This window comes from Cygnus atratus, chromosome 17 (assembly GCF_013377495.2).
Source record: "Cygnus atratus isolate AKBS03 ecotype Queensland, Australia chromosome 17, CAtr_DNAZoo_HiC_assembly, whole genome shotgun sequence".
Classification (NCBI taxonomy): Eukaryota; Metazoa; Chordata; class Aves; order Anseriformes; family Anatidae; genus Cygnus; species Cygnus atratus.
The window spans coordinates 2431559-2453784 of record NC_066378.1 but is presented as its reverse complement, the minus strand read 5'-3'; the positions used below and the strand labels follow the sequence as shown (position 1 = coordinate 2453784).

Here is a 22226-nt window from a genome sequence, read left to right as displayed (position 1 = left end):
AGACTGGGGGATGACTTCGTACTGGAGCTAACCAGGACCACTAGCGAGCACCCACGTAAAAAGAAAAAAAGACATGCAAGAAAAGGCAGGCAAGGACTGAGGGTTTTGAAGTTAGCAGCATCAAATACTATCTCAGACACGCCATTTCCTGGTCAAAGCAGCAGAGATGCTGCTCAGTGCATTTATTTGGATACGTCTGTTTCTGCTTACATTTTTAATAGGTAAGCATCAATACTAATCCCTCCAAGCTTCCAGATTTTGTCCCTGTGTTTAATTAAAACTGATTTCAGGAGAAGATCTGAATCCAGAAGTAGTACACATGAGAAGATTGCAGCAGGTACACATATGTAGTCCGTGCCTCTACAGATAGCTTTCTGTTTAATATTAACACACTGTGCAGAGAATACCTGTACCCATACTGAGGCTTTTGAAATATTCATTTATTTAAACAAACATCACTACTTCTAGAAGCCCTCAACCTGTAGCTGTGTTTTACAGACAAGACAGCCAATCTCCTGTGGGTCTGGTGACCCAATTAAAGAACTAAAAGGTGGCTGCGTTCACACGTACCTCAGCAGCAAGCACAGGCTGCGACCCAAATGGCAGCCTCTTCCTCATCGCCTGCCACATGTTTCCATCTCCAGCTTTGCACCAGATCCAGCGATCACACGATCACTGGGTGGACAGAGTCAGCTCACCAACTGGAAGATGGAAACTGAGAAGAAAAGCCCAGCAGCTCAAAACACCGAAAGCCTGCCCTGCTCTCAACAGCCACAGAAATACTTGCTGCAGTATGATAGAGGACAACAGAGCAGGTCCAGGAGCACCAAGCTGATGGTTTTAGAACAGCTTGAGCAGTCACTGACATCGGCAATCTTGGTTTCTGTTTGAGCACTAAACTGAACACTGCTTTTTGCTCACAACTATTTAGAAATGAATGCAGAATATAGCAAAAGTCTTGCCAGGTGATGCAATCTATTGTTTTTCTTGCATCTTTTTCCATACGTTTGGGCTTATTATACTTGCTAGTGTTCTAAACACTGAAAATGATGACCAAGAAGGAGCTTACAAATACTTACGATTAATTAATATTGTTAGTAAGTCATGCATTATGCAAGGGGCTTTTTGCTCTGATTTTTAAAGGAATATATGCTTTGGAGAACTGGGCTGTGAAAGGTTCAACTTCATGAATAAAAAAATCTGATTCAGTTAACTGTAGCTGGATGCAGAATGAAAAGTTTGCAAGAAGTCTGCTCTGCATGCACTGGACCAAGACTGTAAGGAAACAAAGGAAACAGACCTCTAAGACTAACAATAATACCCAAAGTCTTTACTAACATTCAACTTCTGACAGAATTCCCAATACACTACAGGACTTGGTTCTGACACAACCAAGAGCAGCTATTGAGGGAGAAGAGTGCCAGCATTCAAACCCCAAATTCCACGGAGGCACCTGAACACACCCAAAACATACCCAAGAAATAGGCAGTGATGAGAACAGCCATGCCAGTGCTTTCATTCAGAAATACGACCTGAGAAAGAAGACCACGTACCATCCTTTGAAAAGGAGCAAGAACATGGGTTCCTTCCTGACTGCCTTAACCACTACACTCTGCAGAGCAAAACAGCTCTCCCCTTAAAAAAAAAAATCTGAAAAAAAAACAAACCTCAAAAAAAAAAGAACCAGGAGTATTCAGTCCTCTGATATCCCCGATATACACTCTCAAGAAGAGGCAGAGAAAGCAAATTAGCACTTTCTCTTGCAACCATTTGTCTGCTGCCCTAAATGCAGACAACTCCATCGCACCCATCCACAACAGCTGGGGGCTGCAGCCATCTTCACTCCAGGACAGCGCTTGGAACAGTAAATTCCCAGTAGAGATAAAACCTAAGCTGTGATTCTTCCCTCCCCAGCTTAAATCTGAATAATTGACAGGCAGGAAGGCTCTTCTGCTGAGCTCATAGCACTCCGCTCAGATTGGCAGAGTTGAGGCTGCTAAAAATCACAATTCCCCAGTAACACCGCCCGACTTGATTCTGGCACGCCACCAGCAGTCCTGAAGATTTAATTAGTGCTGTGTAGCCACTGTGACTGTTCTCCTCTTCTGCAGCCCCTGCAGATGGAACACAAAACAAAACAGATCTTCCACCTCCTTTTTTTTTTTCTTCTCATCTCCATCAAATGCTTGTCGGACTACATAAACTGTATGGGAAATCCACAGACCAATTCAAAATTAACTTCTCAGAAGACTCGAGGAAGTCCACTCATTTTATTACACAAAGCTCCCTTGGAGAGATTACACCAGGATACAGCAAGGACCAGGCAGAGCATCAAAGTTGGAGAAATGCTTGCGTTCAGGCACGCTAAGTGTAAAGCGGGGTTCCTTCTGTATTCCTGCACGTTACATAGCTTTAGCCATCATTTTAAGATACAGAAATAATAACCACATGCCATTTTTCCTGCTTCATATAGGACAGGAGGGTAGGAAAAGCTAAGGTCCCAGAGCGTGGCAGATCAGCACTCCAGCACCTCCAACGCAGGAAGAACATGCAGACAGGAGGCAAAGATCAACAGAAGAGGCCTGGAGGCTCTCATGAGCAGACCACCAGATATCACCCAGGCCCTCAGCTCCAGCCCTGACTTTCTCAAAGACTTCCAACGTGACATTGTTCAGGTCATTTCAGCTTTCTTAATTCTCCTACCTGGAATAGGAAAAAAACTTAAAATGTTTCCCAACTACCTGTCTGAAAAGTACCATGTAAAGTCAGGTCTGCATAGTGTTGCGAACAACTTTCTTTAATTCTCTCAAGAAAAGAAGCAAGTAATGTTTAAAAAAAACAAAACCACACACCATCATGTCTGTAGAAGGTGCCTGACTGACAAGTTTCAGTTAACTGGAGGGAGCACAAAAAAAGGAAAATATTTCCTGTGGATGAGGAAAACATCAGCATTTAAAGATGGTACTCTTTAAAATTATTTAATTTTAGTTAGATTATCTCTAGGTAAATTATCTTACTAAGTAGGTAGGAAAACATTTGCTCCTGTTTAGGACAGCTCATACAGTCAGAACGGGTGAAAAAGCCCCCCAAAATCCAGCGAGCCCCACCTCCGAGCATACATGGGGTGCAGCGCCGAGGCGAAGAGGATCACGCACAGCAGCCCCTTCCCTCGCAGCCCACCTGGAGTGAACGCGGTGCCCAAGCCCAGAGGACAACACACGATGTGACACCACGAGTACAGGCTACATCGCATGCCCCTCTTGCCAAGGCGAGGATCTTACGCTGCCCCAAGTACCTTCCATCTATTTGCTAGCCCCTCAAGTTTGGTGCAATCAAGTCTTTGCTCTAGTCTCAACTTTTGTTTGCATCTACGTGGGAAACTGTAGTTGCTAAGTAGCTTTAGTCTACAATTTATGCTTCAATTTGGAATGTAAAAAATGTAAGTGCCATATATATATTTGCCAATTTTATTAGTCTCATCTCAGAGAGCTCCATTCAAGTAAGTAGCTATTCCGAAGCCACTAGAGACTCGTACTGAGGACTACTCACAGGAGTAAAAATCTGCATAAGGAAGCCCTTAGTTCATAGTCCAAGAATTTAAACTGTAGTTAAAGGTGCCATGGGAATTACACCACCATTTTAATTAAATGCTGTAAGATCTTGCAGACAGATTCAAGATTAGCACCATCTGTTTTGGTTACAGGGTTTCATTTCACTACATCATCCTCACACGGCAACAAAATACCACTTCACACTCAGCTCGAGCCACTCAAATACCAGACAAAATTTATGCCATCCTGACACACCTCGGTACGAAGGAAGGACAAAAGGATGGAGACAGAGGGACTGAGGAGCACTGCAGACGCGTGCCTCCAGCAGGGCAAACAGCACACGCCGACAGCAACTCTCGTCCCCCATTCCCACTGAAATAAAATATTTAGTAACATCTGCCGAAGTCCCTGTCAAGTGAATAGAAAGAACAAAGGCAAGAAAAATAATGTACACACACACATCCCCCAAGGAACAGAAGAGATGGCTTAGCTAAAAAGATGCTTTTTTGGGTCGTGCGAGTGGCTACAGCCAGACTGAAGCAGCAGCAAGCAGCTGCAGGCAGACATTGTCTCCTACCTCTCACATTCCCAGCTCTGCAGCTCTTTTGGGTTCAAAACAACAATAAAACAAATCCTCCCCAATGCTGTGCAGTCTCCTGGAATCAGATCATTTAATGAAGTACATATTATCACTCCCCTCTTTACCCTCTCCATTGGAAAGAGGGGGAATGGTTTGTGTTCCCTTCCCTCGGGGCTTATCCTCCTGGCCCCAGGAAAGGCAGGAACCCCATGGCATCAAAGTAGCCTCATCCCATGCCACACACGCTGTGTCAAGCTCCAGAGGGCTTTCCTGCAAAGAAACTGGCAGGTCGGTACCGGCTAGAGTGACTGCGCAAACAAAATCCTGCACCAGTCTTTTTCATACTTTGAATTCAAGAATGAAAAAAACAGCATATTAAAAAAATCTCATATTGAAACGGCCTTCACACGGCCAACAGAAAGTCCATGTAATGCTGAATGCTTCAAAGAGCGGAGCCATCAGCTGGGCTGAGCGCCCTTGCTACGTGTGCACCTGATGGGTAGCAAAATGACACTGGACTTTATTCCCTTCCTTCTCCACACACACTGTCAAGTGGCTGGAAAACAAAGGCGAGCCACTAAGGATCTTTTAAAAAAAGGATGAACAAGTTACCCCTTTTTTGTTCATTTCTTCTCAAAAGCCAGCAAGCACCTGAGTACGCCCGGCACGCAGCAGCGTGCCCTAAACTGCTTTCTGCCGGATCCCTCTCCTCGCTCTGCAGCACGCTGCCCCTCTCCACCCCGGAGCAGATTATCTGAGCGCTGCTACTTCGGAGCTGTTGGTGACGAGCAGCAGCATCGGGGTACTCGTAGGTCATCTTTTATCTTTGCAAGTCTCGGTGAAGGATTTAGCTGTAAGCAAAATCCTATTATCAGAAGTACTCCTGATGGAGTCCTGTGCCTGAGAACATTTCAGATACCGCATCACGGTCCTGACGACCAGAAAACCAAGATATTTAAAACAAAGTCCATACATACCATCGGTAAGAGCCACAAACTAACAGCGGGAGCTGCTATGCCTAAAAACTAACCAGTAGCAACAAAAATTTCTTCCCCCCCCCCTCTTAGATGTCAACTCAACCCCGTGTACGAGGGAGAAGAGGCAGCTAGGAAGATTAACAGATTGCTCCAAAACACAAAAGTCACACCAGACTCAACAGGAATTTGAGGTGGTTACCATCTTTCCCAGTGGAGAATATAAACAGGCTCCAGTTTAATGCTCGTTTCAGCAGTTCTGGCAGATGGAGAAGCTGCCAACACAGAATTTTTGAGTGGCAATCGTAAAAGAAAGTAACCTGATACAAAGGCCCAAACTGCTGATATATACCCCAACAGCGACAGAACTTCAGAGCTAAATAGTAAAACAAAAAGTCTAAAATAAAACACAGCAGAAAGAAGGAGTACACGATGACAAAGAACAGCACCTTCCTAGAGTCCAGCATCTCAGACAGCTATAACCCAGAATTTCTTAAGGCTTCCACTGGAGAAGGAAAATCTGTGGAAATGGAAGACCTTAGTAAGTATTTTCAAATATTTATTAGAAATCAGCACATACTTTATTAATAAAGAAACCAAATAAGCACAGGCCAAGAGGGAAAAGCACTCCTGCAGGTACATAGCCACTTGACATGAAAAAACGTCCACTTTCACAGCAGAAAACACCTGGAATCAATGCATAGAAGAGTGTTTTTTCAAAATTTTCAGATGATAAAATGAAGGGGGAGAGGAGGAAACCTGCTAAACGACAAAATCTGCTTACAAAATTAGAGTAGGAAGGATAAGAGCCCACCGACAAGAGCTTAAAGATTTCACACAGTGGAAGAAATCTATGCCAAATTAACTCACTGACTTGAAAAGGGTGGCATAAATCAGGAGCGGGGTTTACACAAGCAAGAAAAAAAATAAGGAATTATTGGAAGACGACCTTTAGGGTAGATCAACAACTTTCTGCTGCAGCAAATGGCTTTGCTCGACAGATCTCCAGCCCCTTAAGTGGACGGTGCCAAACTGGTGCCTGGTGCTCCAGCTCTCTTCCTTCCACCATAAAGACTGCAACGAGGTTCACCAGAGATGTACAAGGATAATGTGATAAGCGTGGCCGGCAGCCAAAGGGCTGAGATTTAGCCACTACTTGAAAAGACGCTTTCAAGTCAAAAATATTCGAGATACACAAGATAAGGAAACTGAAAATATGATAGCAACATCTCAGCTAGGCACGTGACCCAATCTCGCACAGGCATGCACTCGCACGCACCCCTGCTTACCGGTTTGAGTGCAAGAACTAGGACGTTGTCATGTCAGAGCCACAGCACGAGAAAGGGAAATTGAAAAGCCAATTTCAACAACAAAACAGGTAGCGAATAGATAGGAACCCGGGTTTCACTAGGCACTACTAGGTGAGATCTATCTGCCTACATGGATAACATGCCTACCCCTTAAACCAAAACCCGACAAAAGCATTTAAAAACAAGACATGGTGGGTTTTGATTTTGCTTTGGGCATTATTATGTGGAAGAGGGGAAGGGGAATGAAGCTTACCCATGTCAGAAGTGAGCAGGGAGAATAAACAAACATCTATCAATGTGTGCTGTATTGTGTCTGGAAGCACAACGTCTTCTCCAGGTCAACAGACAGAAGGAACTGAATGCTTTGTTTACATTTTAACAGACCCTAGGTTTACGTGTTTACTAACCTGTAATCCAGCTCCTACGATAGCTTGTAAAATTCTCCTTTTGTGGTTGATGCACTTAAACAAGATTTGTGGTAAGATCTCCCTAATACTATGATCTTTGAACCTCTGCAGGTCAGGTTATGCCACGATTTTACTGAACAGGCCAAAAGATAGCAGAGTTCCACAGCACTCCAGCCAGTTTCTTCACAAAAGGGAACCCATTATATTTTGCTTCCGAGCAGACAGCTGAGAACAGATAATAAAATGAGAACTACCACTGTACTCTTCAGCCACTTCAGATAGCACACAAAAGAAAGCAAACAAATGTGCAATGTACTAACCAAATAATCCTTTCCCTCGCTCTAGAGGGAGCGAATGATTAGGTATCCACGTTCCCTTCAAAAGGGCATAATCAAACTAAGTAACTGCCCACTTTCCAAACTTTAAAATAAATCCCCTCTCACAGAAAAGAAGTTGTCCAGAAGCAAGTCGAAAGAAGAAGACAGAAGACATGTCAACAGCAACAAGAGAGAAATTAAAAGCAAATCTGCAAGTAAATGAAGGAATCTTCTCTCCCCCCCAACTTTAACTTTTTATTTTTAACAGAAGGAAGGAAATATCAAACATCAGAGTCATACAATGGACTATCAGATGTTTCCCAAACCAAGTAATCTGACATATGGGCAGTAAAAAAGGAGGAGGAGGGGGAGAGGAAATAACCCAAGCAGAGTAAACTTTGGCCTACTGAGTTAAAGACTGCAGTTCCTTTTCTTCCCTTATAAAAAAAAGCATCTCAGAGCTGAGAACTCAAACATTTTTGAACACCACACCTAACAGCAGCTGCTTCGTGACCACCAGCAGCAGCTCACGTGGTTGCTTCGCGCTGCCTGCCCCAACCGGCCCTGGCCCAGCCTCCTCACCGTGGGCTGGGACAGTCGCTGCGGCACATCCGCGGGCAGGCAGCCTCCGTCCTCCAGCATCAACACTGTCCACCCTCAACAGGGACAGCAAGGAATGCTTGAACTGGTAGGCAGCCTGCCAAAAGGCCTTAGCCTTAAAAAAAAAAAAAAAAGGGAAAAAAAAGAAAAGCCTACCCCTCTCAAGAATTCTTCCATATGAATCTTCCTTAATATAGAAAGAAGCGTGTAAATCCGCTACATGACTGCTCATGTAGATTCACTTTGACACCTTTCTTACTGTCACTCCTGCAAATACAAGGATCCAGCACCTTTTACCAGCAGGAAATTCTGGAAATTCAGAGAACTCAACTTAAAATTGTATTAAAACACATAAACAGAATTAAATAATCAGAAACACCAAACTAACAATGAAACAAGCAAATTCAGAACAAAGTCGTTTAACCAATTAACCTACTCTGCCAGCAGATAAATTTTTTTTTGTATAAAAGTGTTTGGCATGGTTACCGCAAGACATTCCTGGAATTGATTTCATAGCTTGCCTAGCCCCAGCTACAAATTCGGTAGCATTGCAGACCATCTATGACTGTGAACCGAGACTTCGAAAAACCCAACCCTAAGCAAGTGCAGATGTACCAGACGAGATCTGAAAGCTTCCGAGTAAACTAGAGACTCCAAGGAGAAAAAAAATAAGGTTTTGTACTGTCACACACCAACACATTTTGAAACTTGTATCTCATACCCGTTAGCTCTGAAAGCACCATAACCAAAAAATAGAAGGGTGCCAACACCTGGATCAGTATTACAGAGGAGTTTACCTCCAAGTTTTCTTTTTGATCCTCTGTCCTGACAAAATACTATCTTTTATGCACAAATATAGAGCTGTAAGAACAACAAGGCGTTGACTGCAGCATAACTCCTTTGCAACTAAAGGATGAATTAAGTAGTTTTACTGAACGAGCTTTAAACGTCCTTCTCTGACACAAGGGCTGGGGTCACAAAGCCACTCGGACTTGGCTGCAACCCATGCTGCTGCCCAACACTAGAGGGGGGAGAAAGAAGTCAAGGGTACAGGGCAAGAGCTCAGAGGAAGAGGTTTTTGCTATGTCAGTAGCCTGATCTGGGTTTAAACATGAGCTCGTGAATCCTTTCATGGTCACTAAAGCATAGAAAAGAACGAAGGGGGAGGGAGAAAAATGAAAGGGTCGAGGGGAAGCACATCTTTTCCCTGTAATTAATATTATTTTCTTTCCATAGAAAGCTGAGAGTGGTACGTTACCCTGCAACAGTGGCTGGTGAGAGAAGGAAGTACCTAGATGTGATCCAGAAATAAAAGCATATATCTTACACTAAAAAATTAATTTTAGAGGACCAGCCATTTTTCTCCATTTTCAGAAGATAATTATATTCATTCCTTAGCATGGGGACAAGGCCTTTGCATATGTTTGACCTCATCTGTGTTAGTCACATCAACGTAAATATTGCCTATAGGCACATCAGACAACAGCAACACAAAATTTCCTGTTTCAAAGAAACAAAGGAGAGAACGCCACTAAAAGCTCAAGTCATATTTCCATACACACCATTGCAACTCTGCTTTGGAAAGTTAATTAAGCCACAAATGACTCAGTGAGAAATAACACTGTTCAACAGAGTGAGGTAGGAAGCAAGTCAGGATTTATCAAAACTAATCAAAAATCCCTGAACAAGTCAGCAAAAAGAGTGCTTAGACCTCTTAGATTTGTCATCTACAAAAATGCAGGCGTCACCTTACTGAGTAACAAGCAAAGAAAGCTGCTGACCTGAAAAGTTAAACTTACTACAAGGCAAAATGGTCTGTTTTCAGTCATCATCACCATTTTAGAGCACGGAAACCCAAGACCACATAACTCACTGAAGCCCCAGCAGGAAGCGACGCATGCGGGTGTCGGGAGCATCCCGTATGCACCTCGCAGCACCTGCGGAGGGAATCTACCTCAGCACCGTGTTTGAGGGGTGCTGTGGGGTCTGATAGAGGAATATGTCTTTACTAGCTGGTTTCTCTTGGAAACTGCCAATGATGGCAGGAAATGCTGGGAAAGAGGAGCTTCAAATGCAAGCAGTAGTGAAGCTTGGGCTGAGCAAGAAGGATGCCCCCCGTGTAAATGCACACTCTGTATAAACAAATCAAGAAGGACTGGGATGTGGGAAAACACTCGTGCACTTTAAAAACTGGCAGGATAATACTAAAACAAGCATACTTCTAATCAGTGCAGTATTTTTTTCATATTATTTGTGTTACCATGGCACCACCAAGTCCCAAATCCCACTGTGCTGGACTCCGCAGGAAAACAGCAGCGCACAGCTCACGCAGAGAACACAAAATGGGGAAGGAATACAGGGATCGAGAGAGTACAAAGCTGAGCTGGTCAGCCTCGGGACAAGAGCCAGGACAGACCTGCACCTAGCCAGAGCTACTCGGTTGCCTGCAGGCATCACACACACACACAAGATAAAGAGAAGGGTTCAGGACAGCAACCCAATTAAGTCCATGGGCATCGACTGGTAACCTTCATCAAACACCATGAGCTAGAAAAAACTAGGAAAACAATCAAAAGATGGTAGTTTACATTTGATGACAACAGCACCTACGGGAGTTAGGATTCACTTGGTACAAAAAAATAAAAGGCAGAGACAGAACACGGCTGACACCTTTGGAAAAAGTCCCAGTAACGCAGGAGATGCAAGAGCAAGGGAAGACAACGAGAGAAAGCAGAGGCACAACGTGGTCCCAGCCACAGGATGGGACAGAAAACTGTAGCAGCATGCTTGGTAAGAGCAGGGATGGTTTAGGCAAATGGATAGAAGGATGCTGCCACAGCTGAGGGGGTAGAAGCGAAGACTGGGTGGGGATTCCCTGCAGCAACCAAGGCAGAGCAGAGACAGAAGGTTGAGAGCTCTCAGCAGCAACCAGAAAGCTTTACCCAACAAGCACAAGTGTTCAGCTGATTACAAAGTATGCAATTCCTGTAACATTGATACCTCCAGGCATTTAAAGAGCAGTCTACCTACACACACACACACCCTTCATCAAGGCATAGCATTTCTGAATAATTAGAGATACAAAAAAAAGGAAGAACATCCATAAAAATTCCTTTTTCACCTAGTGACCAACCCGATCCAGTTAACACGTTCAGCAGGTATCTCACAGAAGTTTCTTCCCTGAAGATTTCAGGGAAGCTGAAAGATTTCAGTTTCTATAGATTTCGTCAAGACAATTGCACTGTAAAGGAGGAAAATAATAGAAGAAAGGTCTACATATAGGATTAAAGAGTTCTTTCTTTAATCTCTCTCACATTAGGAAGTGCTCTCAGAAGCAGAGGGGAAAGAAAAAAAAACTTGGGATCAAAACGTTGTTGAGAACCAGGGTTCTGATGTCAATGCTGCACCAGTTATGTAGAAAAATCCAGAAAGGTTTTTTCAGCTAGTGTTAGAGCAAGTGAAAGTTGTGATTCCTAAAAAAAATCCTAGATAAGCAGGTCAGCCACATTACTGCAATGTATTTTCTGAATTGTGCTAATGCCGACAGCAGCCCTCTCTCCAAAGGATTCACGCTGCTGCAAGAAGCAGGACGTGGTCCTTAGGCAAGGTTTCCCAGCACCATGTGTGTGCTCAGAACCTCATCAGGAGGTCAAGAAATCCTCCCTCAAATATTTCCCATTGGCTAGCTCGGGACCCTTCAGCACACCTTGTCCTGATCTGCAAATACAACTCCTCCTGATTTTCCTTGTGTGTTATTCAGAAAGAGGTCAGTTGCCCGACACATCAACTCCATTCCCAAGAGGGGGCAAGCTAAAGGTAGCACCGCTTCGAATGCCGCTCTGCCCCAACCTCTTTGGGAACCCACACCTATTTTCTTTAAGCTCACACCTGAAGGGACACCGTTAAACTCCTGAATACTCTCTGACAGGACAAAAAAGCCTACCCCCAGAGATTCTTCCAACTCAGAATAGTCTCCTATGAGATTAAAGTGAGCAAGCTTTCTAATGCAGCTTTTCTACTTCTACCCTGTTACCCAATAAAATTCAGAAGAAAAAGTAACTGAAGAATCCAATGCTGCTGGGAAATTTCAGCAGTTAATTCCATTTCTTAAAAATATATACATAAAGTCACACCTCCATAAAACGCGAAACAAGCATGATACCTACCACACAGAGAGGCAGCATCCTACCTGCCTTGGAGCCCCGCATTTATAACCAAGAGCTAATACCGGTTCATTTCCTACTGCTTATGGATTTGGTTGGGCAATCAACCAGTTACGATGAAGTCTTTTACTGACAATTATGCACCACTGAAGAGAACCAAGAGAACTTCTACAGCAAACTCTGCACTCCTGATCTTCACTTTCGGATGCCACAAAAAAAAAAAACCTTTAAGCACAAATTTCCAACGCCCTCTCGGATCCCCTTGGCCCCTTTCAGTTTCATTATGAAAATGGCCATGAGGCCCACTGATCGAAGTCAGCTCCTGTCACTGCTGGTGAGCCGAATGCAGAACACCCCAGTGACCCTGTAAGTTCGACTTGGAGCACCAGCAGGAGCGAAGACCAAATTCCTGCTCTCCAGCCCTTTCTTGCAGCAGGTTTCTGTAAGAATGCATTCAAACAAGTGCTCCCGACCTCTTTGCTAGCAGATGCTACCAAGCATTACATAAATTCGTATGGCTTCCCGAGCACATCGGCGTCTTTTCCAGGCTGAAGCCTCCCCCAGCATCTAACCTTCCATCACACGAAAGCTGCTCCACATTTTCAGTCACTCCTGACACCTTTCTGCCCGCCTCCTCCAGCTGCGGCACACAAGATGTTGTGCAATCTCGGCCCCATTTCAGAGGGCGACTCTGCCTGTTGATCACCACAGCAGCCAAGCCGGACAGGTGAGGAAACGTCTCCGCACCTCGTGCAAGCCTTCGCGTGATTAACCCTTACACACAGGAAGAACCAAATTAATTTCAGTAAGGCTACCTCTGTGATTCAGGATTATTCAGAGGAGGATGGTATTAAAACTCCAGGACCAGCATGTTGCCTCGCAGCATTTTGTCTGGAGATAGTTAATAGCCAACTCTTCATTAGGATTTAACAAAACCAGCCCTTAACACTTTCTTATTAAGTAATGTTTTGACAAACAGTCTTTTTCCAAAACAGCAGCAGACATTTTGACTGCTGCCGAAACAGTTTGGATAAATACAATTTCTTCTCCTGCTGGGCTAGAAGCGCAGCCGTTGGTGTGTTTTAACGAGCCCATCGCCCTGCAGAGCGCAGGCAAGTTCTCATCCGAGGTGCACTCCGATGACAAATATCCGAAGCGACCCTTGCATCATCTTGCTCAAAGACGCTTGACGTTTACAGCAGAAGCCCAGAAGTCTTTGTGCATGCTGCCTTGCCCGGCAGAGCACACACACCACCACGTTTTCTCGAAGGGCGCGGGATTCCTGCCTCAGCGCAGAACAATGCACGGCGCAGGCTGCAGCCCTGCGCATCGCCACGTCCAGGGGGACACCTCACAACATGCAGCTGCGCAAGCCCGAGAGCTCTTTCAGTGACTGGATGCTCAAAGCCAGGTTTGTAAGACTCACGTCAGACTACACCTTCCCCTCACGTGAAATATTGTGAGCTACAAACCTGTGCACATGCTGGACGTCACCAGTAAAGCAGAATTGGTTACTAGAAAGCTTTAGGTAATATTTTTCATACAATCATAAAATACTTTCAAAAAATATTTCCCCTGAAGAGATTCAAATAAAAAGCAGTGCTTGTCATCTCTCTAAGCTGCCTGCAGCTGACAGAAAAATAAAGCTACAATTCCCAAACTGTCAAAGCAACCCAAATCCACGACAGCGACCAGCACAGACTCGCAGCAGAGCCTGGGCTGCTCTGGGCTGGGAAGACGGCGCTCCTCGGAAACCAGCGCTCGTGGGAAGAAGTGCGCCTCAACACGAGCACGCAGAAATCCTATTTCTGAGCTGCAGCTCTCCAGGCAAGAGCATTCCTTCTCGATTCCAGCCCAAAACAAAGCGGGAGATAAACAATGACCTCTAGCAGCCAGCGCCTACCAGCAGGACGGGTTTAGGACAGCCTCGCAATTCACCGCGCTCCTAAAGACGGGTGATTTCCCATCCACGGCTGGTGAGGTTGCGCACCCTTTTCTTCTGCTGCACTGCAAAAGTAAGTGATTGGCAAAAGTTTCTCTAATTAGTAATCCAGATCACTGTAGCTTTAACACTTCATAAATTTTTGAAAGAATATGACAATCTGAGGTGAAAAGGTCAACCGCTGTCGGCCACAGGTTCCCAGTCTGTATTTCCTTTCCCAGTACCCTGCACTGGTACGTAAACCCCAGCAAACACTGATGTAACTGAAAATAACTCTCACTAATATAATAGTCACCGTGCGTTTGTATATATGTGTGTATATACATTTAAAAAAATACTATTTAATTGGCTATTTTTAGCACATAGAGCCAGGAAACAATAAAAGCATTGCAGTTTGATGCACAGCACCGCATGCCAGGTATGGAGAGCTCTCACAAAATCACACCGGAGATTAAAGGGTGGCACGTTAAACTCATTATCATTATTAAGCCCACTCGCAAAAGAATTCGGCTGGATTTATTTTGACGATGTTACGCACCCATGTAAAGATTTAACATTTCCCTAGCAGGGTGAAAAACAAAGCAGACACACCAACCCACAACAACTATGAAATAACTCCACAACCTAGCGCGCGCTAATTGCACACCGCCAATTAATGTTGCCAATGACAGATCTGCAGTTTGCAGCTACATGAAGTTATGCTCCTCAGAAACACGCTAACCGATTTTCCGTGAATAAATGGGGACCTCACAACTCTATAGGTAAAGGATAAACTTTCACTACCTCGCTCTTACAACCTGATACGATCGTCTCCCTCGTGCTTACTGTTTTTTCTCTGCGTGTATTCAGGATCGCTGTAACAATCCCCGCACCTCCACACACGTAGCGCTGCTATACACCAGTATGTCCCAGAAAACTCTGTCAAGCAAAAGCCTACATACAAGCCTAAGTAACGTAAAAGTTCATCAAAGAGCCAAAGATAAGAACTGCGTTTATTCTCGCGGAAGAATCTCTGGGCCAGTTTCCTAGCAGCATAAGTGACAACAGCTTTTGTCCCAAATTCTCAGTAGGTATGAGCAAAATACGGAAAGCATACAGACATAAACAAGCCAACAGAAGCAAAATAACAAACGTACGGCAACGGAAAAAAAATATATTAAACAAAAAGATTGATCATTCGCATTTTGAGTTTCCCTTCATTCTTACAAGAGAGCTATCAATAGTCTCTTCCTTTCTGTTGGAAAAAAAAAAAAAAAAACAAAACCTAAAAATCAATGTGTTCACCTACCTCCAATTCTTGCAGAGCACTGGCTAAGGGAGATGCTACCCACCAAGAGCTTTTGTACGCCAGAGCCAAGCCTGCGTTCCAAGTTTGTGGTAGCCGTACCACGCCACGCACCGTGAGCTCCTCCTTCCTCCTGCCCCAGCAGCAGGAGAAGGCTGGGGATGATCCAGCAGCCCTCCCACTCACCCGGCTGCTGCCCCGCCACAAGGGACGCGGCTCCTGCAGGTGGCAGGTAAAATAAGGCACGGCAATAGCCCCATTTCCAAGGGGCCTTGCCCTTACACAGAAACAGACCGTTTTCTCGCTTCAAATTTAGCTCACGAAGCTGCAGCTGGCTGATAACGTAATTCCTGCAGCGTTAAACCAACCGAGCCGAGTACAAAGTTGTCGATCACCAACGAGACGGGAGGATGACATCTCGGCTATCCGCCTAACCACCAGAGCCCATTTTCAGCTGCTTCCCTCCAGCGAAGGAAAAAAAAAAAAAAAAAAAAAAAGGCAAATAAACAGCATTTCTGCCCACCCGAGCCCCATACACACAGCGGGGCCGTGCCAGGACAGAGGCCCCCAGCCCCCGAAATGGCGCTTGTCCCTGCCAGCAGGGACCCCAACAGGCTGGCAGCGCCTTACCGGGGAGGGGGCCGCTCCATCCAGCTCCTGCCCCCCAGCAGCCGTGCGGGGAGGGCGCAGGAGCACGAAGCAACCCCGGGGCGCCGAGCCGAGGGAGGAGCCAGCGGGAGGAGCAGCCCCACGCAGCGGGGCTCTAAAAAACCCCCCCCGGGGCTGGCCGCGACCCACCCCCCGGTATCCCCCCCCCCCCCTTGTCTCCCCGGTGCCCACTCACCAGCGAGAAGAGGTTGGAGTGGCAGTCCTCCAGGCTGGCCCCGTTCGCCACCCAGTTGGCCGCCGCCGTCATGATCCTCGGCGAGCCGTGCCGCCGGAGCGGGGCATGTCTGAGGGGCCGGGCCCGGCGGGGCTGGGGGAGCACCGGGCGCTAAGCCCCGACCCCAGCCCGGGGCAGGGGGGGGCAGCGCGGCCGGCAGGGGGCGTGAGGCGGCGACGGCGAGGCCGGGGCGGCGCTGCTTCAAGGGGGCCCCCGGCGGGGGGGGGGCGAAGCGAGGAGGAGGAGGAAGAAGGGGGGGGGCCTCCCTCAGGGCCCAGCCGCGGCCCCCCCCCGGCGGCGGGCGGAGCGGCTCCGCGGCCTGCAAGCGGCGGGGAGCGGGGGGGGCGCCGCCCGGCGGAGGCCGCGGCCCCTCCGCTCGCTGCTGCGGCCGAAGGAGCCCGGGAGCGGAGGGAGGGGAAGGAAGGGAAGGAGGAGAGGCGGCGGCGGCGGCCCCGGGCCCGGGCCCGGCCGCAGGAGCGCTGCTGGCGGCGGCCCCGCTGCGGCCCCGCCCGGCCGCCCTCGCGCACCCGCCGCTGCCTCTCGCCGCTCTGACAGCAATGGCGGCCGCCCGCCGCACCGCGCCTCGCCATTGGGCGCCGCCGACACACGTGACGCGCGGCGGGCGGGGGCGGGGCGCGGCAGGAGGCTCCGCCCTCTTTTTTCTTCGCTCCCTCCCTCCCCCAGCCCGCTCCCCTCCCCTCACGGCACGCGGCCCCGCCCCGCCGGGGGCGCGCAGGCGGGAGCGCGCAGGGGGGGTCGGGGTGGTGGGGGGGGGGGGGTGTGATGGAAATGGGGCTCGCGGGCGGCTGGTGGGCACCCCGTCCGGGTAACGGCTGCAGGAGGGGGGGACACGCCGCACAGTGAAGCTGTCTCGTGTCATTATTGAGGATTTTGTTCATAAGAAACCCCGAAATTCGGGATTTTCAAGGTTCACGGTGTCCTACTGGGTCCAGCCCTCAGGAACCCACAGGTGCAGGTCACAGCTCAGCAGCCTGAACCTCACACGGACCGGCTGCTGCACCCTGCACGGGGGCCACAAAGCGACTGTCACCGTCCGAAACACAAAGTTTGTTTAGAAACTTAAGCTTTGGGACAGAACTAGGATCATAGAATCTATAGAATCATAGGATCATAGAATCTATAGGATCTATAGAATCATGGAATCTATAGTCATAGAATCTATAAAATGTAGAGTATCTATAGAATCATAGAACCTATAGAATCTATAGGATGTATAGAATCATAGAATCTATAGAATCATAGGATCATAGAATCTATAGGATCTATAGGATCATCGAACCTATAGAATCTATGACCGTAGAACCTATAGAATCTATAGGATCTATAGAATCATAGAATCTACAGAATCGATAGGATCGTAGGATCTATACAATCATAGAGTCTACAGAACCATAGGATCGTAGGACCTATAGAATCATTCTATGATTCCACAGAAAATGTAGCATGTTTTCAGTGCTGTCATTCAGTGGGAAAAGGTTTCCCTCCGTGCCTAATGGCAGCTTTCCTTATCATGATTTTTAATCTTATTTAGGCTTTTTTTTTTCGATTTATTTTCTTTGTAATAAATTAAGAAGATTAGCATCTGTTCTAATGACTGAATGGCGTTTGTTTGGACTTACCTCATAGTAACAAATCTCTAAGTCAAACAGGCATCACTGCCATTCACCCAACTTACGCACACAGCGAGAGAGAGAATTTGGGCTAAAAGAAAATTTCCACCCAGGCCGGCATTCTCACGGCGTGTGTTCTGCCACTGACAAATCTATCAAGCCCCGTTCACGTCACTGTCACACCAAACAGGATTCTGTCTTGCAAAGACTGGGGCTATACTGGTGTTTTCAAACACACAATTTAAATATTCACATTCAGCTACAGGTGCACTTTTTATTTTTATTTTTAAACATACTAGATTGCCAAATAAACTACAAACTCACTCCAGGGAGAGAGAGACTTTTACCCTCCTTCATTTCATTTAGGAGATCAAAGTGCCAGAAAGATGTTGTGAAAGCTCCGAATTGGTAAGGGACAAAGCTGACAAAGTGTTCAAACTGCCAATATTCTAGAAAGCACTTGCTGCAAGCTGGCAAACCAGAAGCAGCAGAGTAGAGTAGTCTGGTCCATATAACTCCCCTTTCTTTTGGAGACAAGTCTCATAAACAGAGAACACAATGTGACACTTGCAAATTTGTCAAGCAACACATATTAACCAGCAAAGGTTGAAAAACACACCCTTCCACATTAATGCACTCCAGCTTCAGTTATAAGTCCAATTACTAAGTAATGCCTAGGGTACAACAAACACTTTTATAAAGCATCAGTTCCATTTCTGAAATAGAACATCCATTAACATGAAAAAAAAATGTTTTTCTTATTATAAAAATATTTTGAAATCGAGGATCACTTTATTATTTATCCCAGAGAGCAACAACACTGTGCAGAATTAGACCCTGCAGAACAGTGTGTTCATGTCTCCTCCATGGGCTGCTTACCCTCCAAACGGTACAACCAGTTGTCAGCATTTCTCTTCTGCATCTTCCAAGTAGAGATGACTTACTGTGCTTGATTTTCTCCCCACCTTAAGATAACCCACGCTGGGGCCTAACACATAATTCAAATCCATTTTTGGGGGAGAAATGTTAATACACTCACACTGCTGCTTCGGCCATTTTTTCGGGATTCTTGTGAAAGCTAACAACTCTTTCAACTAAATATCTTTCAGTGTAATTACATTTCCTTTGTGAGTGAGTGTTTTAAAGTCAAAGAGTTGCTGTTCTGTTTGCATTTGTGCAGGGCTATCAGTTGAAAGTTTTGGCCACGTCTCTGCATTGCAAAGTTCACTTTGTTTTTAAACTGAAAAAAGATACCATCTCTTTAAGTCTTTTACTGGTTACTTGACTTCATATTATGTTCAATTTAATAGACATGAGAAATCACTATAGCCTAATCTTTCACTTCAGAGTACCAAACCAGGAGAGTTCCCTTGCTGTCTTCTGTCGATAGTGTTACTTAGAACAGAAATTGTTCCACTTACAGATATCATATACAAGCACAAGTGACACTTGCTCATGCATAATTATCCTAGATGGTATGTGGTGGAACGTGTTTCCCAACTCAGGGTATTCAAGTTTTATTCCCTGTTTTCTTTTACTACCAAATTATCGATGAACATGAACAACACCATTGGCTTTCCTACCTTGACCAACCAACCATTTTTCTGCAGTAGCAAGGTATAGGAACTTTCTAATTAATTCTGCCAGTGTATTAAACTGCAAGCAGCAAGACCAAAACTCTGAACTAGAGCGGAGTTTCCAGCCTCCTGGAGATCAGCTGTGTCACACTTACCCCTCACTATTGCTAAGCGCTCTGGGAAGGAGCCAGTTACCTACCCTTCTGGACACCTCCCAGAATTAGGGTCCAAATAGCGATAGGCAAGATTATTTTATTCTACAACATCTTACTAGAGCCTACAGTAATGATCAAACCTGTTCTTCCAGGAGGATGGCTCAGCAGTTTCGTAGACTTCGTTTTCACCAGCAGGTGTTGCTTCTGCTTCAAACTAAACATGGAGGAAAAAACAAAGATGTCAGAAAGCTAAAGCAAATATGAAATGTCAAGCAATCGCTTGGGTTTATTGTTATTAAAGTACATCAACTTTGCTGTGCTTTTAAGCACCTCAGATTTATAACAAAAATTTTTACTTGAGCAATACAATTGGCTTGAGCACTGGATTCAGGCAGGGTTATGAGTTCGGCCCTTCTTACACCAGGAGCAGAACTGGAGGTCAGCCAAGTCTCATCAGTATCAAAAAGAAGTGTTTGGCATTTCACGTCAAAGATAATTTATTTCTAGGCAAAAGAAATGCTTAGAAGCCTAAGTTGCAAAAACATCCCCCTCTCAATTGTTGTTTCCAGTACAATCATTATTGTCAAGATAGGCCCACGTGTTTATATGAGAATAAGTCCAAATCCTAACTGAAATGCAACAGTGGTAGCTGTACTACTGACTTTGTATAATTCTACATCTTGTCATTTTCCAATTTTCTTAGAAATTAGCCTCTTCTTTGACATCCAAGTATTACAAAGGCACAATCAATACAAATTACTTCAAAATGCAAGGCAACAAAAATCAATAAGAGACAGATAATCTTGTATTTCTCTGCTCAAATTTTGTTTTTTAGTTTTATAGCTTAATAAAGATAAATCTATAAGGATTTTGCTAACCTAAGTCACACTTAGAAAACTAAGATTTGCAAAATTTTCATAAGGAAAATGAAAGGTTTATTTTAACATTATCTATACTTGTGGGTTTTTTTGTTTGTTTTGTTGTTTTTTTTTTTAACTTCCAGGAATATAAAACTCAGAGTTTGCTTGTTTTGACTGACAGTCTTGATAAAAAATTTCAGGTAAATTCTGGTCAATTTTAGTCCTTAGCTGGAAGAGCAGCAAATGGATTTTTTTTTTTTGAAGTGTTCCTAATTTTTCACACATTTATAGACATAAATGTATACACATAGATAGACACTATGGTTATTCACTAGCACAACTTCTAGCTTTTGCAGAATAAGTAAGGATTGTCTTGGGTCTAATTTAATCAAGCATCATTTCTACTGTTTCGCACATTTTTCTCTCCAGATGCCTACAATACCCAGTAATGGAACGGATAGGGTAGAGGAAAATGATGAGAACAAAATTATGAATATAATACAAGTAAACAGTCTTTAACTTTTCTCCGAGTCAAAAAATAAAAATAAAAAAAATTGTTTAGATCCCCCCGCCCACCCATGACATGCTCTTAAACAAGATCTCCTCAATTTAGTGATTTCAAAACCCTGACAATTTTAGAAGTTCATTGTCTATGATTCATGTAGTTTGTTACTGCATGTTTTTGCAATACAGTGCAGCTGAACAGGCTAATTTCAAACATGTTTCCAGTAGGCTCATTGTCTACTTTTTATGAGGCTGCATACATTTCTTAAGTGTTTTTTAATTTATCCAGTAATTACATTTTTTGTTCAAGTGGTTATGAATAAGAACACATAATGGTTTTGTTTTTAAACCAAATGTCTTTACTTCCACAAATTGAAGACTTAAAAGAAAAGAAAAATAATTCACTGACATGAATAAATTAACAGCATTTAATTTTAACATAAAAATCAAAATTAAAAAAAAAATCATACATTAAATCCATACTAAACAGTCCTTTGGGTTATTTTTTTTAAACATTCATAATCTAGAGATTGCATGTTAAGTAACTTTTTAATATCATTAAGATATGTGATTGGCTATATTAGTAAGTTTATTCCTTGTATCAATAAAGACAAAAAATTACCTCAACTTTACAACAAGATACCGTGTTTCTGAAGGGAGGTACTTCTACCTATGAGGAAAATAAATACATCAATAAAAGATCTGTTTGTAGAGAAGTAGTACATGAGGCCCGCGGTTTAAGCCCAGCTAGTGATTAGACTGTGGCCTTTGAATTAGTCATCCTTGTTCACCATCGTTATCAATAAACATTGCAAGATAAATCCAGGCGGTCTGTTTACGATCACCCCTAAGTATAGAAATAGCTATAGACACTATGTATATTTTTAATCAAAACGAGTAGCAGATTATTTTATCGTGCACAAAAGCAATACAACCACATCCCACGTGACTCCAAACCTGCCCAAGTGAGGCTGTCTGAGGTGTTTCATGTTCTCTGGTACCAAAGTGTTGTTCTTTGGCAATCAACAGCAGCAGAGATCATCTGCTGGGACTTCACGGAGTTTCTGTTCCTTGTCCTGGATAAAGAAAAGATCAAATATAGGCTGCTGCCAGATGTGGTGCCAGACCCCCCCAGCTGTTATTCTGCAAATGCCCTCACAAACAAACAGCTTCACCCCACTAAATCTGTTGATGTCACTGGGACTTCTTAGGTGAACAAAACTCACATGGCACAGCCGCCTCAGGGTCAGGCCCTGGTGGGGGTTCAGAAAAGCATGCATATGGCAGAGGTCAATGTTTCAGCACATCTCTGAGAATTATACACCTGAAAATTCCCTGAAATTCACTTTATTTGCTCATAATGAGGACTGTAGTAACAGTGCCTATTAAGGAGTAGTTTGAGAAAAGGTTAATGACATGGAAAGGCAATTTTGGGAAGTTTTACACACCTGGAAGATAATGTTGAAAGAAATCTTCAAACTGTTTTA

General features: G+C 44.7%; 1 protein-coding gene across 2 annotated transcripts in view; it reads right to left on the bottom strand.

The window, feature by feature from the left end:
* Positions 1 to 16275, bottom strand: part of MED13L (mediator complex subunit 13L) — a 188571-nt gene extending 172296 nt beyond the window's left edge. The window contains exon 1 of one of the 2 annotated variants that reach the window (XM_035556599.2): positions 15974 to 16275. In XM_035556599.2, coding sequence (XP_035412492.1) covers positions 15974 to 16045 — 72 coding nt within the window. In that variant the 5' untranslated portion in view covers positions 16046 to 16275. Of the gene's footprint in view, positions 1 to 15132; positions 15531 to 15973 lie in introns of those variants that run through there. The other variant, XM_035556600.2, reaches the window with a different exon arrangement.
* Positions 16276 to 22226: the final 5951 nt, after the last annotated feature.